The sequence below is a fragment of the Periplaneta americana genome, chromosome 13, assembly GCF_040183065.1.
Source record: "Periplaneta americana isolate PAMFEO1 chromosome 13, P.americana_PAMFEO1_priV1, whole genome shotgun sequence".
In the NCBI taxonomy this organism is placed as follows: domain Eukaryota; kingdom Metazoa; phylum Arthropoda; class Insecta; order Blattodea; family Blattidae; genus Periplaneta; species Periplaneta americana.
The window spans coordinates 89,691,980-89,711,812 of record NC_091129.1 but is presented as its reverse complement, the minus strand read 5'-3'; the positions used below and the strand labels follow the sequence as shown (position 1 = coordinate 89,711,812).

At 33.3% G+C, this 19,833-nt stretch overlaps 1 protein-coding gene across 1 annotated transcript in view; it reads left to right on the top strand.

Annotated features, from left to right (window-relative positions):
- Positions 1-19,833, top strand: part of SmydA-3 (SET and MYND domain containing, arthropod-specific, member 3) — a 77,005-nt gene that overhangs the window by 44,287 nt on the left and 12,885 nt on the right. Inside the window, exon 6 of the mRNA XM_069843499.1 lies at positions 5,570-5,920. Within this exon, the coding sequence (XP_069699600.1) occupies positions 5,570-5,920 (351 nt within the window). The remainder of the gene's footprint in view (positions 1-5,569; positions 5,921-19,833) is intronic.

The following is a 19,833-nucleotide window of genomic DNA, read 5'->3' as shown; positions in this document are numbered from 1 at the left end:
CCCGAATGCTGTCAAAGTGCTAAATTGTAACATTAAAAGTGCTACAAAATGCTAAATTTGAGTTTTAATTATAAGTTACTGAAATCTATCATCACTACCTAATATAAACGCTTTATTATAAGATAAATCAATGAATTAAATCTGTAATGTAATGTACAATTCGCGGGATTTTATGGTCGAAAACTGACGGACAGAATCACCACTAAGCGGACTGTTACTTTCCCATCCTGTATTTCGAACGGCGCCCTAATAAGTGGAACCTGTTTCCAGGCGTACACGGGTTAATTCCCATATTGAAAACTTGTATAATACTTTTCAGTAGAAATATTCATATTTCTATGACATTACCTTCTGAATGAGATATTTTCTTATCATTGGCATATAGGAATGTATTCAGTATTGTACTATTGTTTTAAAATTTAATTAGTTTATTTCCTATTTAATTATGATAGGCTACTATTTTATTCGTGAAAACATTAAAAAAATTAAAAAAAAATAGACGACAGCACATTTCTAATTATAGGACTCTAGCATAGTTAACTGCTAGCACTTCTTGCATACGCATTGTGCCAGCAGTAAAACCGCAAATGACGCATTTAAATCCATGGGGGAGTGAATTTCGCATACAATTGTTCGTGCTTTGTGGCTCAAGACTGAAAATAGCAGCACATGCAGCTGGAACTATTAAAGCTGATTTATTTCTTGCTGTGTTCCAAGTTCCTGCTCTTTCCTGTCACTAATACCACACGTCACTCTACGCACATTCTACTGTACTTCTTGGAATCGCATTTAATTTAGTGGTGTATTTATACACGTGATCTTAGATTTCTTATGTTAAACTATAAACAGACAAAACGCATTGCCGTCGTTATCATCATTATCTTCACCACCACCACCACCACCACCACCACCACCACCACCGCCAATACCATCATGTACTTAAAATATTACACTCTTTATTCCGTTCCGTCCTTACAGTTATAAGGGCTATTAAGCAGATTCAGAACTTCTTTTTATCCAATAGCGTTAACTTCATGTCATACTCTCAAGTGTCCCGATCTATTATAAATTATTAAAATGGTAATATAATATTGTCTGTCACTCTCCCTCTTTTAAGTTTTCGCTCCTGCATCATTTCACTATAAGTGGCTATATTTTGTGTAGATGAGTAGACTGGATAGACGGCGTCTACCTCTCTAAAACATTATTTTAATATTATGCTAGTATAGCCCAGAAGTAAAGTAGAATTACGCGTTGTATGATAATAATAATAATAATAATAATAATAATAATAATAATAATAATAATAATAATTTATTTATTTTATTTATTTATTTATTTATTATAATATTAATGTGCTGGTCAACAGCCATGAGCCAATGATAGCCCAGCACAAGTGATACAGTAATAATACATAATGAACAGAATTAAATTTTGAATACAATTAATTTACAATAATAATAATAATAATAATAATAATTTATTTATTTTATTTATTTATTTATTATAATATTAATGTGCTGGTCAACAGCCATGAGCCAATGATAGCCCAGCACAAGTGATACAGTAATAATACATAATGAACAGAATTAAATTTTGAATACAATTAATTTACAATAATAATAATAATAATAATAATAATAAATTTGAAATAAATAAGTAAATTAAATTTTAATATTAATCACTGGATGCATATAAATAAAAATAAAAGCAACAATAATGATAAAATAAAAATTAAAATAAACAATTTTGAAAGAAGAAATTTCCTCTAATCTATGATACATTATACTATGAGAATAATAGTGATGATATAATGGTAATTAAGTATAATTTCTGAAAGAATACATAAATAATAAGTCATTGCCGAGAGCAAACTAAGTATATACACTGAAAGAATCGAATTCGCAGCCGTGCATGTTGGCATTTTTAATGCATCTGGAGATTGGTGAAAGAAATTTTGAATTTCTATTATAGAAAAGTTTGTGGGCTCTCATATCTTTTGTTGGAATACGTAAGGTAATAATGTTTAAGAAGGAATCACAGGATATATAACCTTTGAGGACCTTACAAAAGAACAGATAATCTAGCTCATGGCGCCAATCTTCACCCAGTCCAAGGCCGCCGCGGAACGGTCTGGCCGATCTACGAACGCACTGTAGTAATAATATTGGTATATTATTAGTATTAGTATAGTAGTAGTTGTAATAGTACAGTAGTTATAGCATTTTATATATAATACTTTATTAGTGATAACTGCATACATTATATAAAATATTCAGTAATAATGGTAAGATAAATTAAAATGCTACTGTTTACTTTAGTAAGTAGGTCTTTAGCACACTTCGCCATGTGTGGATGTATTTCCGAAGTGTTGTGAATGATATGTTGATATATATCTATATCAAAAATAAATTGTTCACCTTTCTAGGGAAATGTATTCTGTGCTCTGACCTCGAGACCACAACTCGTAGCCTATGCGATGTCCTTTATATATAATTCAGTGAGTTTCATCGATTGGCAGTACATTTAACTGTTACTGATGTATGAAGTATGAGTGGCATTCCAAAATTAGTGTTCGTTGAATTCAGTCGAGACTCTTAGTCGGTACAGTTAAATGTGCTGCACGAAATCTCTTTAAAATATTGTAAACTCTCTTGTTAAGCATAGGTTAATTTCAAGAGAAGCAATTAGTATTACAGATATAATCTGTCTAATGCACAATACTGCTGAATTTTAAACAGTAATGATATCACTAGAATCATTAGAAACAACTATAATTTTCACATTTATCTAATTTCTAAAATTCAAATTTAATAAACAGAAAAACAACATTAAAATAATTGCAGTATATGAATAACGAATTTTAATTTGCATAAAGTTAATACCATATCTACTTACAATTCACGAATGACACCAAAAATCTTTCTTTTAGAATTATATGGAAGTCGTCTGCTCCTCAATATAGATCATGAAGATTTATCTTTTTATTTATATGCATAGTAATAATAATTAATATATATATATATATATATATATATGATTTATGTTTGTCTATTGAAGGAAGGAAACGAAAACTTTGCATGTCGCTGTGTCTTACATTGTAGCATTTTATGCTTTAAAAATGATCAGAAACCAAAAGTATTTACTATCCCTTTTTGAAATGCTTTCGTATGCAGCTATACTCGAAGTTTGGAACTAGAAAGGCTTTGTAGGCAAGCGACTTAAAAAGTGGCTACTCTGTATAATTATATCAAACTCTAGTATCACTACATAGTGTCCCTCTATGTCTATAATATTCAAGAGTGAAGACAATGGAACCAGGCATAGCCTACCTTAATATTTATAATTCAGTAAACACATGCAATGTATTTTCTTCTAGTAAATACAAGGTGACAAATTTTCCTTATTCCTCACAGATGAAGTAGCTGCAATATATATATATATATATATATATGCGTCAGATTTGTTTCGTGTTACAATCAGATGAAGATTTCATAGTTTCTGATGCCTTTTTAGGCATAATTTTGTTAGAGAAAAAGAAGAATTTGTTATTTTATCAACACAATAATTACTATTAATTATGTGTGATTAGATTTACTTACATCCCATTAATAAATTAATAAAGCTATAATAACTGGTTCCAAACAATCATTCAGAATTATAGTCATTTTCTTAGCTCTTGTCTTTAATATTGTATGGGGACTCCTGTGACACAGGACATATAATATCTAATAGCAAAGCAGGAAATTCTGCTACGAAATACTTAATAATTTTGCCTGATATCCCCTTATTCATGGACTTGGATATTTTACATGTAGTAGGTCTAGGCCTATATTTCTGATTTTGCTACCCTCCCGAGAAAAGCCATGCGAAAAAAAAATAGACCTACATGTCCGTTGACTAGATTTGCAACCGCGAACTTTGGATCCAGTGGAGAGCAAGGTAATACTCGACAACCGATTACACCTTCTATACAGGATTTCACATTTAAGAGGGCATTTAATAAGAAGAAGCCGCACTTGAGCTGTAAACCTTATCTCGAATCTTCAAGTTGCCAATGAAATAGGTCGAGTAGTGAACGAACTGGAAACACGGTCGATATGGACTGAATCTCAGAGCAAGTGGCCAGACTGCGAGGATGGGAATAAAATATGTCCCCGCCTTGCGCCAAGTGCTGCCCCCTTCTTTGTCATTCATGCGACAGTGGTTTGCGCTGTGCTCAAGAGAATTAAATTAATGTGCTGCGCAATTCTTTGTATTATCGGAAAGGAAGAACATCTGCATGGATTTTGTTTCGAGATCTTTTGGTGTCAAATTAAATTTGTTTTAAGAGACTGTACCCTCCGACATGGCTTAATCGGTAGTTCTGTAAGCTCCATATTCAGTGGAAGTCGATTCGATTCCCGGTAGGGAAGTGAAAATCTATAACCATCCTGTAAGGACTCGAGTAGTTTTTCTTTTCTTGGACTTCACAAGCGGCCTCTTGTGCCGTTTTGACCACATGACCTAGTAGCCCTACCACTTCCTAATGTTTAATATTGGTTCATAGCTTTCAAAGTATGGACCCAAAGAGCAGGAGTCAGTTGAAGATATTTACAATGTAAGGAGTAATTTTTATTTTTATTTTCTTTATTTTACTTAAAATTTTCACTCAAAAACATTTTTCATATTAATAATAAGACAAAAATATTTATTCACATTTTAGATCATGAGATATTTATAATAACCATGCAAAATTTTATGCAATTATCTTTAACTATTTTTTTTTATTTATGGGGGAAATGGTTAGTTTCGAAGAACGAGCGACAAACTTAAAAACAGACGGTGCTATCCAGAATTCTACTGATGCATATTTTTGAGCATACATCGGAAACTAATCCAGATATATAGACATTTTTTTTCACAGGCAAAAAGAGATAATTCTATACTCCAGATTGCGGACAAAATAAAAAGATCAATTTTGTTTGACTAGTTAACCTTTAAATTGACAAGGTATCCTATAGGATACAACAGATTAATAGGCTATATGCTATAATTTTAATAGAATAATAGAAAAAAATTGGTAAGAAAATTAAAATTTCACAATATAATTCAAATTGTTTATTTTTCACTCTAACAACAATTTATCACTAAGCCTCAAGGCATTTACTCTATTGTATCATGGTACTCTTTGTCGATGGCAACCTGTAGTGGTTACAGGAAGAAATTAAATCATATCAATTGTACAACATATAAAATATGGACATTGCGATAGTTGTTTTCTTTACAGTTCGACAAGGTTTAATAAACTAGTGTAAGAAATTAAGTTTTGCCAATTTAAGGGTTAAGCTGGATGTTCTCTGTAACATGTCGAAGAGGTCTGTTCGGAAAAGCAGAAAATAAAACGCATAATCTGAAGGCAAACACATTATGACAATAGAATGCAGTGTATTCGTTTGTAAATAAGGAAGGGAACGTAGGCTATGTAAAACATGTTAATGTAGAGTGTCCATCATCTTTTATGTGGTTTTATGTGTGACATTTTCCTTATCTTAATTCGTATTTTCAATTTCGGACAACCTTGTTGCAGATCCGATGGCACAGTGGAAGTGCACACACTGCGAATTTTGCACACCAGGTCTTGCCGTTCGCCGGGTCTTCTCAGTCATCCAGAATGACTTGGATCAGTTGGAATACCTGGAGCCTAATGGAGAGGCAGTGGAGCAACGCGAGGCACTCTGGAAGAAGTACCGTTCCGTACTGCACCCCAAGAATGCCTTCCTCATATTGTTGCGCTGCTCTCTATCCCAGCTATACGGCCGCGCAGAGGGCTACACCATGGAGGATCTACCTGATATCCTGCTCGAACGCAAAGTAGAGCTCTGCAAGGACATCCTCTCTGTGGCCGACGTCATTGAACCCGGTCTCTCCAGACTCAGAGGTAGGAAGTAACCCGCAGTTGGTATTCGAAATGTTTTCTCATTACATCCCATTATGCTACCTTCAAATTAACCATGGTTCTTGTTTTCTTATTTTTTGTTCTAAACTCTAATCCACACCTACATACAAATACTCAGACTTTCTAGTAATCGTAAGATATTACACAAAAAATATGCGATAAATAATCATCCCATGATTCAGTTACATGTCTATATATTACAAAGGGATTTAAGGTTTGACATTTGACCGGTCCATTGAGGTTTCGGATGAAGGAGAATATGTTTTTCCGAGTGGTTTATATTTTCTGTTGGATTTCATTTCACCTATGACATCCATTATTTTAATACGTAATTAATGAACTTTGAGACTTTAACTGCAATTCAAATTAGTGTTCTTTATGTTTAGTAAATTCCCAAATACCTACCTCCAAATTTTCTGAGGTTCCTGTCTTCCAAGTCTTCATCCTGGACCATTTGGTGAATCCACGAATAGTTCCGCCGTGGTTCATCTATTTGAATGTTTGTTGTCATAGATACACAAGATCTTTTGGGTGATTCTTCAGATTTTTATTGAAGAATCCAAATTTTAGTGAGTAATTTCATTTTCTCTGACATATTTCATTCCATCGTTGAATATTTGTTAATAAATAGTGACACTTCCAGAATCTCACCTGCTATCTGGCTATACTGTTTTTTTTCCTCAGCATTTCCAGCAAATTCCGAGATACTGCAATTCAAAGTGACTGTTCACAGTATGTTCAAGTAGGAGTAACGACGTAAAATTAGAAACACGGTAGCTCCAATATTTTAAATTTCAGCTAAAGAGAACAATTTAATCAATCACAAAACAGAAGTTACGTAGTAGTGTGAGGTAGAGAATTGAATCAAATCACAGGATAATTCGTCTTCCTTCATGGGTAAGGCTTTTGCCTTTTTCGGTACTCACTCCTATTTTGACCTCTCAATATATCTCTTTCCATAAGTCTTTCGAGACAGTCAGATAACTCAGTTGGCTAAGTGGCTACGGACTGAAAGGTTCCGGATTTAATCCCGGATCGTGACGGAATTTTTCTCGTTGCCAAGCTTCTAGAATCACTCCATAATGCACTCAGCCTCCTGTCAAATTGAGTACTGGGTCTTTCCCCAGAGCGGAGTGTGATGTCGATTACACCACCTCATTCTAGTGCCGTGATCATGATATCATGAAATTATATCTCTATGCCACCCACGCGCCTTCATAGTGTCAAAAAGAGATATCTTTACCTATATTTATTATAGTCTATAAGCCAAGTTATTCATATGACTTTCTATCTATATGTTCACTCCATTTGCATCTATATCCGTTTAATTAAAAAAGTATCAAAATATGTCCTAATATCTTTTATATTATCTTATTTTAAAAAAATATATTGTTAGTCTGAGAAATTTCATCTCGGAACTCTGTATTTTTCTTTGATGGTTTTAATTAGGGTCCATACGTCACATCCTTATGGAACGGCAGGAACGACTATTGTTTGAAAGGAATCAATCGTGATCTATTCTTGCTTCATACAGGATAAATCGCCCTTATCTATCCTTAAAGGCAGAGTTACAAGGAACTAAGCAGTATTGTAAAACCTGCTTGCATTTTTAGAGTCAACGCCCGAACTCCTTCTTTACTTGGGGTTCTTCGTCACTTGAATCACTTAATGGTAAATTTTCTCGTCTTATCAAATTTGCCTTCTAAATTATTTTGAATCCAAAGTAAAAATATGCTGATTATAATTAATATAATCTTAATGGCAGAGAGACTTAACTCTTCGGAAAACTTCCCATTCACTTTTTAGCATATAGGCTAACTCTGCACTTTTCAAAATTATTGTAATAGTGGAACAAAAGTAATAATATATTTGAACATTTTCCTCTACTTTTCCAATTCACTTTGCGAACCAGTTTTGAAAAGTGATAGTGGAATAGATACTTGCAATGTAAAGTGCAACTTGCAAAGTGAAAAGCTGAAAAGTTAAAAGGGAAATATGCCCATGATCAGAGGCCGCCACTGATATATACAAAGGGTGCTTAAGTGACTATGTTGCAAATAAACTCTTAGGATTATTAGTGCGGCCTTCCTGAGAATACGAATTCACTTCCGGGAGGAATTGAGCCCATAACTATTCTTACTGAAAGACGAGAAACCCAAGAAAATGCTGTTGCTGCAAGCATATCTATTGAGATATTTGTTGCAGACGGAAACCTTACTAACAGATCAGTGAAACTTTCACAATCCTAAAAGCATTGCTCTAGCAGTCTAGCTAATGACATTAATCTCTTGGTGTCGTCAGCGGTAGTGTGTCATAGTGACGTCATAGCTTGGATTTCGCCAGTGCAATCCTTTTGTGCATTATCAGTATTTTATGGAACCCTGTGATGTAATCTGCACACCTTTGAACTAATATCGCAGCAATTTATTACTGGTGATGATGTAAGTAAGATATTTATACATTGGGGCTTGTCACTAATTATTATTTAACTTTTTGTTGAAATATCCCTTAATTGTGTGAAAGAGATAGGCTGTTCATTTAGCTCAGAGCTACGAATCATTCAATTCGCATTCGAGCCCTGGCGTTGATTAGTTTATTATTTTCCGATGAGAAGTTCTTGGTTCTCCCGTTCCCTTTAACTCTAGAGAAATTTCATTGCACTAACACTTTTCCGTTTAACTTTACATTCCTCGTCATTTCATACCGCTTCATTTAATAAAAAATTTGTTATCAAGAGGGACGCATATTTTTTTACACGTTTTACGCTTTTTGGAAACAAAATTCTTATTTTATTATGTTGTCATAATTATTTACAATTCATTTTCCTTACAATTATAGAAACATACATCCTTCCGGTCTTCGGTTACGTGATTCCTTCCTTCACCGCTGGATAGCAGTCTGCAGAACTACTGTAATTCCGAGTTCCTGTTTTTTTAATTGTGAAAATGCTGGTTGGCTCTATAGCCCTTCAGCAAATGATTGTGATATTATACAGGGACATAAGCCCTAAGGAATTTCTAACCTCTTCTTATACATCTAATTTTTAAGATTGAGATTAGTGAGATTTTCGGTTTTTTGGATCGGTTAACTTCAGTAATGTTAAATTGATTTTAAAATAACCAGTTAACCTATATTTTATCCAATACGACGCCACGTTTCAAACTCTTTGTAATAAATAAATATTATAATCATTTAATATTAAATATTTTACATAAAACATTATCCTTTATATGTATGTTACTTTTGCCAGGAACGAGTGAATTAAAGTTTACAAAAATCACTCGTCGTAAAGGAAACGAGTGACTAGAAAACACAAATATAAATACAGGAATGTAAAGTACAACTTTATATACTGCATATCAATATAGCAATTGACTGTTGTATTAGGAAGTGCTGGCTAGAGATGTTTTAGAGAAAAACATAGAGTGGATCGGGGGAAGATGCCTGACTTCTTCTTTGATTGAAAATTTAAGATACTGTTCATTTAGTTTTGAATTTCACATTGAAATATCAAAGTCTGGAAGATATTTTGAAACTATATTTTTGGTACAAAACAGAAAACATTAATTACCTTGCTTATACATACAAGTTTTCTTCTTACCTGCACTATAGGCATCTTTCCCCGATAGTAGGGTAGGATGGCAAATGCAATTAACACATTTACTGATATATGTATTTTACCTGAACTTAATTTGATACATGTATATAATAAAATTGACTTAATCTAAAGCCCATGGATACTTTCTCACTCGTTTATCACTACTTAGGAATACAATCATTGCACATATTTTATTGCCGTGTGCAAGACTCGTGAAATCACTCCTTGCGATACTCTAAAAGAGCTCATACCCTCTGTTATAACATGTTCCATCGCAAGTTGAAGATTTTCCTCAATCCACTGACTTCTATCAGAGGATCTTACGTAATGTTTACACATTCCCTGCAATAAAACAAAAAAAATTAAACTCTTGCAACAAGTTGCCATCTTACCTCGAAAAAAAGTGATCATCTTCCCAAAGTATCGGGGTAAGATGCCTAGTGCTGTGACGCAATCTAAGATGGCGCAACAAGGTCGTTGATTGTTAACAATACAAATTTTAGGATCTTTACTACAATATCCATTACAAAGGTTTGACAGTTATTACGAATTCAAGGATGTATTAAAATTTTAACATACTTTTGCAATTATTTTATAGCAGAAAAGTGAGCTGTTTTCTTGCTTTTCTTCTTCTCACAAGAACACGCGGCAAAAAGAGTTAGCTTCCACTCTACGGACATTACACTGTTTCAGTGATCATGAAGACATGCGCGTGGTGTTCTCTCTTGGAAGAATGTGAAAATACAAAGAAATAAGCATCTTCCCCCGATTCACTCTATTTAAATTTATGTAAAATAATATTAACTTTTAAAGACCCTCAAATTTTCCGTTTGTCTGGTTATCTGCCTGTCTGTGTGTATCATGCAGCGAGATTGTCTCAGCTTGCCAGTAGTCCCATCGACAAATACACCACCAATTTTGAAATTCGTTATTGACACGGAACTGGACAGCTAGGCTGTCTTACTATCTTGAATCTTGGAGAGCGGAGACTTTTACTCCTTAGACGGAAACGACGCATCACTGACCTTGCATGTTGAGGTCTTTGCACTAAATAGATCGTCGGTGTGATAGTGTGCTGTCCGAAGTTTCATATGCACTGCCAGTTTGACAGGTTTCTTGCGATAATGTATTAATAAATTCATTGCTTGTTGGTTAATAGTAAATTCACCGCAATTGATCGTTATTGCGCGCCACTCAGCTCTGTCATCCAGATAGAAATTCAGACTACGTCATCATACAGAGCGGGTGAAAATACAAAACGTGTTATTGTCATACCAGGCGGAAAATCTCGCTACAGTGACTTCATATTAATTTATAATTATATTGTCGCTGTTAATAGTAATATGATTACGATTATAGCTAGGCCTACCATAAATAATAATAATAATAATAATAATAATAATAATAATAATAATAATAATAATAATGTATAAATCGGTTTATAACGGCTGACGTTCTCTACCGACGTACAAAGGCTATTCTTCTCTCTTATTCCACTGCCCTTCTTGAGGTGTCTACTTTCCATAGCGTCCAGATTCCCTCAAGCCAACTTATTTTCGGCCTTTCTTGTTTCTTCTCTCCCCATGGCACCCAGATGAATGGTTGTTAGATAATCTGTCATCACTCATGCTCTGAATATGTCCTTACCATTTCAGCTGTTTGGATTTTTATTTCTTCTATGATACCTTTTTTATTTAGCACACTCATTTTGTCTTTTATTATTTAATAGTTAATTTTCTCACGCCTAGATATTCCTATGGATCTTCTTAGTTCTTATAAACTTCATTGCTATTGTTTAAGTTTTAATTTTAAGGAAAATTGGAATTTGCCAAACTTCTGACGCATGAGTCAAAATATTTTTGTTATTGTAGCAAATATTTGGAGCTTTCTATTTTTAATTACATGCTTACTCCAAATTATAGAATTTATTATTAATTTACAGGATTAAATGATTAGTTCTTTTATATCTCTGTTGTTTGTACAGGGACATCATTTTATTTTTACTTCAATTTTTATTGTACCTGAGTTTTTTAATGTACTTCACTCCCACGCCTTCTACTAAGGAAGTTCCAACTCCACACAGAACCAAGACCGCAGATAGTAAGCAGTACTGAGTTACTGAGTATAGTACATTCCAGAAATATGTTCGCGTTTTCCAGTGACGAAAGAGCTTTCAATATTGAATCATATTTTTGCACAGGTACTGTCCGTTTGCCTACGTCGCATCCCGATTTCCCCCACCTGCTTCTGCTCGCCCCTCTGTAAAAGCTGGGCTGTCTTAGCTCTTTTCTGGAAACATTAATTTCTCTTAGGAATTGGACGTTTACGTAATATTATACATCTGTTTAATTTAACCTAAATAAAAGGGCCTCGTTAAGTAATTAACTGTCACGTGATTTCCTCCCTTTCTACAATCCTGCGGCATAACCACTTGGACGGACAGTAGATAGCATGTCTGAGTAATTTTATATTTTCGGGTCGGGCAGAAGTGAAGATTGAATTCACAGTACGTAGAGTAGGTACAGAATTATTTCAACATGAGTTACTAGTACGAAGGACGAAACTGGCAATTGGAATTAGATGCAATAGTCTATAGTGCGATAATATGCACAAAAGAACTGAAGCCTGTATCGAAATGAACGGCCACCATTTTTAAAATTGTGTTTAAATATTCATATTATGATTATTTTTCAATTTAACTTCTTTCTCTATATTGTACGCTAATGTGCTGTAGACAGTATACACTGCATGATGAATACCTTCGAATGGATAACTCACTTCGTGAGTAAAAACACTTATTCTTAATACAGTACTGTACTTTGATTAAAGAAAAACCTAATGAAAATTATCAAACTCAAAATCGCGATATTTTCTAGTTTACGTAAATGGATGAACTACTTTTCTTCCATCCTATACCTAGTAGAGTGATTTGTGTTTTACGCCAGTATCATCGAACTCCAGTCTTGGAGGGGGGAGCAAGCGGTGTTTCCGGTTCTCTAAAGGTATAGACAGGTTAATATTAAAAATGTTAGTAAAATAAAATGATGTCCCTGTACCATATTGTCAATTTTTAATTCAGGAATTGGTTTTATGTAATTTGCACTCTTTTTTACTAATGGCGGGTACTTGACTTGCGTCATTCACCCTTATGAAGCCAGTTGTGTAGACCAATTTACCGAGAGGGTGCGCCATAGGAGGCTGGTCTATGCCACACCCACTATGAGATGAGATGATTATGGAGATTTGTTGGGATGCCACAGGGGAAAACTCCTGTGTCACCTGGACCACGGGCTTTCCCAACAGAAGTTATAAATCGGGAGTACATCGGGGATCGAACCCGAGTCGACAGGATTATAAGTCAAGTGCTCTAGCCTCTATACTTCGTGGCGGCGTATTTTCATCATCTACTTGAAGATCTCTTGGTCTATTCCCCATACACAGATATTTTGTTTTGTCTATATTGATTTCTAAGCTCCATTTACAATACTTTTTCTTAATTTATATGTTATACATTGAATGTTATCCTGTTCTTGGACTATAATTACTTGATCAACTGTAAAATGAAGAAAAAATATATATAATCCTACCATTTAATGGTACACACATTATTTGGCAATTACTTTTAAAATCTGCAAGAGCTGCTTCAGCATGAATAAAATTAATAATAATAATAATAATAATAATAATAATAATAATAATAATAATAATAATAATAATAATAATAATAATAGAACTTTCCCTTTCAAAATAAGGTGTTGAAGCAGATGATGAGATAGACAATCATGGCCGATATTTTTAATTTCAAAGATCCATCAAGTTTCACCTAGAACCCTGCATAAAGGTTTTGGTTCTTTCAAGTGCCATTCTGGTGAGGAGGCGGAATTCTGAGACGGCCACACATCTTTGGGAATCCGGAATATATTTTATGGTTTTACTCTTTTCTTTTTCCGAAATTCTTGTTGATAATTTAAATTGAAAAATAGTGATGTTGGCCCTATAAATAAGTCACTTTACTTTACTTTAATTTACTTGTGAAATATTATCTTTCACAAATAAATTAATGGACCTTTGGAGTCAAAGACATATTCAAAATCGATTCTAGCGAATGTTTCTATTTTGTTTCTTGTTTAAGGGGTTAGGTACAGCTTACAGCAGCAAAATTTTTCAAAGTATTCAACATATTTTTCCTGCATTATTGTATTTTGTACAATAATGAAAATTGATATGTGTAAAACACTGTCCTTCTGTTATATGAAAAAAAAAAATATTTTTACGATTTAAAAAAAATCATTTATATATTTTTTCAAAATTAAAAATAGTGCAGGGTTTCCCTCATAGCTCATAAACTTGTTAGCTTTTTCATGTTCTCTCTCTTTTATTTTATTGCTGAAACTCATGTTTACAATATCATGCTCTTTCAACTCCATTCCTTAACAAATAATATTTTTTTGTTTTGTGTTAGAAGAAAATACTGATATTTGACCATTTTTAAATGAATTTATTTTTATCAGACAATCTATCAAAGGTAGAGAAGTAGATTGACATGCATAAATACACACAAAAAATTTCATCACAGAATATTGGATAGTTTTTGAGTTATGTGGTAAACGCTTCATCACTGCACAGTGAACTGAATTTTGAAAAAAAAAAAAAAGTAATAATTTTTTTTAAATCCTACAAATATTTTTTTTTTCGTATAGCAGAAGGACAGTGTTTTACACCTACTAATTTTCATTATTGTACAAAATACAGTAATGGAGGGAAAAAAAGTTGAATATTTCCAAAATTTTATTGCTGTAAGCTGTATCTAACCCCTTAAGTTGAAGTGGCAAATGAAGAGCACTCGAAAAGAATGAGTTAAGTCCAGTTTTGCCAAAAAGTGTTAAAAATGTCATTTGATAGTTTATTAAGAGTAATTTCAGGTGATTAAACGTAATTGATAAATATGTGTCTAGTTACGAAATTATTGCAATTAAAATAAATTATTTACACGGAAAGAATGAGTTAAGTCCATTGCAAACACGAAAGGGTCAGTTAAATCCTGTTTGTCTGTATTTTTTGATCGTCCGATAAAGTATTTGTTGACACAAACTTTCATAATTTATTTCATTATTGGTAATGGAATGTGATTGTGTAGGCAGTAGACCTACTCATATTTTCAAAAACAATTTAATGTCAGAAAAATGATTATTACTATATTTATTGTTCACATAATAATTATACTAGTCTATCAGTCGAGAACTTCACAAAAAATAATTATTTCTCTAAAATACTTATAAGATTTACTTTGGACGATAAACACAATCTTCGTTACGGAGACGGAAATAACGGTTTTAAATTTCCTCTGAAAGTGAATCAGTAGCCTATGTGCAGAATTATACAGAATTCCTACACTAACTAGACTCATCTTTCACTCACACTGGTCGAATGCTATGAGGTCCGCTGTGTATCCAGTCCCCTGACCAGCCTCCTCTGCACGTCTGGAGAAAAATGTTGATTGAATTATGATTTAATAGAGAAATGTTGGCGAAAGTATGTCTGTCCCTATCAGAGGTCTGCATCGGACGTTTTCGCTCGAGCGCCAAGTAGTTCATAACATAATTCGATAGGTAGCGCACATGCATGATGAGTAAAATTGTCGCGAGCGATAAATCCTCGAACGATATAAGCCGAGCGTTAGACATTCGTTCTTGTTACAGTGATGAACTGTGTAGTAACATCATAGATGTTTATCATTTCATATCTTTGCAGTGTTTAACTAACCTCTCCATAGTACAACTACAAAACTTGGTTTAAAATGTAATATAAATGTTGCAGGTAAACGGTTCCCCCCCCCCCCCCCCGCACACAGGAGTGATTTTGTTTTTGCCACATCTGATAGATGTTATTGGATGTAAATGTAATTATTATAAACGGAGAACACAATCACGATAATGCAAGAACTGTATCAAGTTTTCTAGTAATAATAATAATAATTTCTAATAATAATTAGTGTATCAATCTTTGCGTCTGTAACAGTTGTGCCGCATGATTATTCGCTTTATTATATTTTCTGTGACGTTATCTCTGTACTAATATTGTTATTAATCTACTGCTATATCAATAATATTTTGTAAAACGTTTCTACATTGTCGCAGTATATAGGCGGAACACTATGTATGGACCTACCATATTATATATGTGGTACATCAAATATTGAATAATTATTATTAATTAGCAATAATAACTGTATATCGAAGTTGTTCGTACTATTTTATTTATAACTTCATGTTGCTGTTTTGGTACGTTCCATTAAACGTTTGTCATAAACGTAGAAAATAAAGCCTTATTTTTACCGTGTGAGCAAAACATAAGTATATCTTATCTGTCGCCTTCCATACAAGATAACACATGTCGATGAGATGACCTTGTACTGTGCTTCTATTTATTACGAGCGTATCACGACCGATCTTATCTCACTCGAGGGTGCGACATTCGACTGAGTTAAAGCGAGCGATTTAACTCCAATGCAGCACTCTGGTCCCTGTATTGAGAAACAAAAGAAACCCGATGTAAATCCAAACTGCGACCTTGTTCACCACAACTGTTACTATAGTTTTTTTTCACAATGTAAGATGGGGCATGCACCGTACATTTACCTCATTAATGAGAATTCGTCAGCTGACTGAGCCAAACTGGAGCATCAACCTTGCTAAATAAAGAACTAAACCATTTCCTCTTGTCTTCCCCAACAACGCACTTAGCTGCGTCTGTTTTTTTATATCATGTGTATTTTTACATACGTACGTATCCCCATTACGTATTTTGAATAGGTCCCAGTGTTTACTCTCTCATCTTTTCTTGTATAAAAAGTATTACTTCGATGACTAACCGCATGCACCAGATTAATATGTAGGATTAATGCTTTCAGACACGTTTTGTTAAAGTAAGGTAATTCATCCAATAAAGAAAATTATTACGATAAACCGTTTTGTTTGATTTTAAGAAGGCTTCTTTTAATTTTCTCTACAGTAGGGACCTGTTTTTCTTGGGCGTAAAATACATGCTCAGTTCGTCGTACAACACAGCAATCAAAATCATCAAGACCAGTGACAAATTAATCAGCCCTTGAATTTAATCGATAGATTAATCTAGTTTTGACCGATTAAAAAAAATGTTTTAATATACTGTAATACACAAATTTATTGTTAAATTTAACTTGTGTTCGGTAATAAGCATAAGTATTAAATGTTGTATATCTGTTTATATTGTATCGTTATATTACAAAACAACTATTTTAATTATTTACTAACATGTTTATTATGAGGCTTATAATTTATTGTGTCAATTTCTCCGGGAAGTTTCGAAACAAACATAAATAACAAAAAGATTGAAGACTCATCTAGTCAATACTGCTTCATCCGTGATTTTAAATATGTAAATGCATTCACATGCTCCGAATTAAGTGCCGCTCTACGTTTAGCAACGATGTTTCCTGCATCACTGAACACGAAAAAACTTTTTTTTTCTGTCATGCACTTCTCTACGATCGTTCAATTTAAATCCAAACGTTTCACCGGGTTTACCTTTCAAATTCTCATATGATATAATGGAGTTCACACTTTTCAGAGACCATAGAAAACTGACTTTTTTTTTTTTCTTTAACAAACTAAACAAACAACCTTCATATACAAACTGAGTACAGAAATTGCAACTCCTGCTAAAGTACAGCGGTCGAAACAGAAGACTGGCCCCTATTGTAATCGAATTACCGGATTTCAGAAAGAGAAGAAGATAGTTACGCTCTCACTTGCACATAGTGTAAGCATGGCTATTTTATAAGGGATGAGGGGGACGAATCCCTGAAAAGTATGTATTTCATATGCTAGGAAGATGAGCTAACAACAAGGCGGAAGTTTTCTTTAAAATCCGTAAAACTTAACAAGGGTTTCGCATTGTGTTTGAACTTTCAATAGAGTTAGACTAGGTCGTTGTCCTCATATCTCCATCTCTTTCTGAAGTGTTTGTGCAAAGATTTTCCCTACGTTAGCTGCTTTGCAGTTAGAAAATAACAGTACTATTGTGCTTTTAAGTATGCAATTTCCGAGAGAGGAATATTGTCGAAATTTTTAGTATGAGTTTGTATTAACAAAATAATATCAACTACAACCGATTAATTTTAATCGACTCGATTATTCGATTAAATATTTTTGATGGATTAATCTTACAACTGAAATTGGTCTATTAATCTATTAAATCCCACAACACTAATATATATATATATATATATAACATTTTTGAGCATGTCTTGAAATACTTTATCAATATTTTGTAGGGTTCTCTTTCGCACACAACGTGCTACAGCGGCTCTTAATGAGGACGGTTATCGTATAAATATTTCATGTGTAGAATTTTTCTTGTTTACAAAGATAAGTATTAAAAAGATTTATGTCATAGAGAGATTTACTGGTTCTCAAAGGAGATTGTTGCATAAATATTTTATTCGAACACTTATTTTATAGTTTTATGGGGATAATATTATTCTTTTAGAGATTTCATAACGCGCAGAATGCTTCTGGTTTATAAGACGGTTGCTTAATTATTTTTGTGTTTTTAACGATTAATAATGTAAAGATTTTTGTTGAGAATATTTTATCTGGTTTTAGAATATTTATTCCTTATATATTTTATATCTAGCAGCATTTTTGTAGTTTTCCAAAAAGATCACAGTATAAATATTTCAAGTAAAATTTTTCCCGTTTCTCAAGAAATGTTGTTCAGTAAATATTTCACATCAAGCATAATTTTTCTAATTCTGAAAAAACTGATGTGTACCGGTAAGTATTTTATATCAGCAGAATTGATCAGTTCTCAGAGCACATCGTTGCGTAAATTTATGTGCTACATCATCATAATTTTCTGATTGTCAGATAACGTCTCGCTCATTTTAATAATTATGTTTTTGCTTAAGTATCTTGAAGCCAACATCAGTTGCGGGCGGAAAAACTTCCATGAAGCAGAAAAAACGAGTCTTGCAAGGTAATTAAAATTAAATATACTTAATAAACTTGCCTTACTCGTACTTTAAATTGGAGTAGCGTTAAATTAATTTTAGTCCTATACGGATGAAGGTGTTCCGTGTTATTTTCTTAGATCACAGGATTCATGATTTTGAGTGCAAATGTGTAATTATTCTTCTAAAAGATGACAGCGTAATAATGTAGGAAAGTCGCCGGCTATAGCTCAGTCGGTAGAGCCAAGACTGCTCTTGGGCTGATTATCGACTTGGTTTTTTTCCCTAGGTAAGGTGAAGGGCAGGTAATCCTATAGCAAATCTTCGGACTTATCTCTCCAAATGCGATCTCGCCATCACCAATTCTATCGCCTCTAAATTACGTATTAGTTTATACAGTATGATTAAGAACAGTTTGCCATGTGGTAACGTCCTGATACTATATTCGCTAGGTCCTGCGTTATCTGCTCGTGACCGAATTTGACGTCACATTCTCTAAGACTTTTTAATGTCAGAGAATAGTTCATTATTCTGTTCAAAATTAGATCTAGTCCTGTTCCTTTTATTCAAAATTAGATCTAGTCCTGTTCCCTTTATTCAAAATTAGATCTAGTCCTGTTCCTTTTATCCAAGTCATCATCCTGTGATCTTCACCTGACCTGAATTATATATATCTCAAAATATTTTTCACACATTTTCCCCTCACCTCTTATTGTATATATAGGGAACCTAATACATTAATTCACAGAGGTAATAGATCAAGTCAATACGAACAAGTTTTGTCAAATAAGTTTTTTGATATGTCCAATAGTTTTGAGAATATGAAATGTAATGTGTTGTAACGCAGCAACGCTCCTTGAGGTCACTGGTCCGCAGTGGGGATGAGTGCAACTCCAATCATACACTCCGCAAGGTTTACGAGAGGAGAATGTAAACAAAAACGTCTCATCAGATACGTTTCGACCAAATTACTGTACATTCGTAACACTTATAAATTACTTAACATTACTTTAAGCTTAATTTTTTTCTAAATTAATTTATTTTTAATTTCTTCAAAAATAATAACTTAAATGTAGATTGAGTTACAGATTGTATATTCCTAATAATGTTACTTTGAGTTTACATTACATGTAAAGGAATCTTTAATGGAAATAATTTTGCTTTATAAGAATGTAGGCTACATTTTTTACTATTTTGTAATTACGTAAAAGCAAAGAAGTCAACAAATATTGTGAATGTTAAATAAGTTTCATGATATTTAATTTATAGTTAGAGTTTAGCGTAATAAATAATGTTAAAAACCCA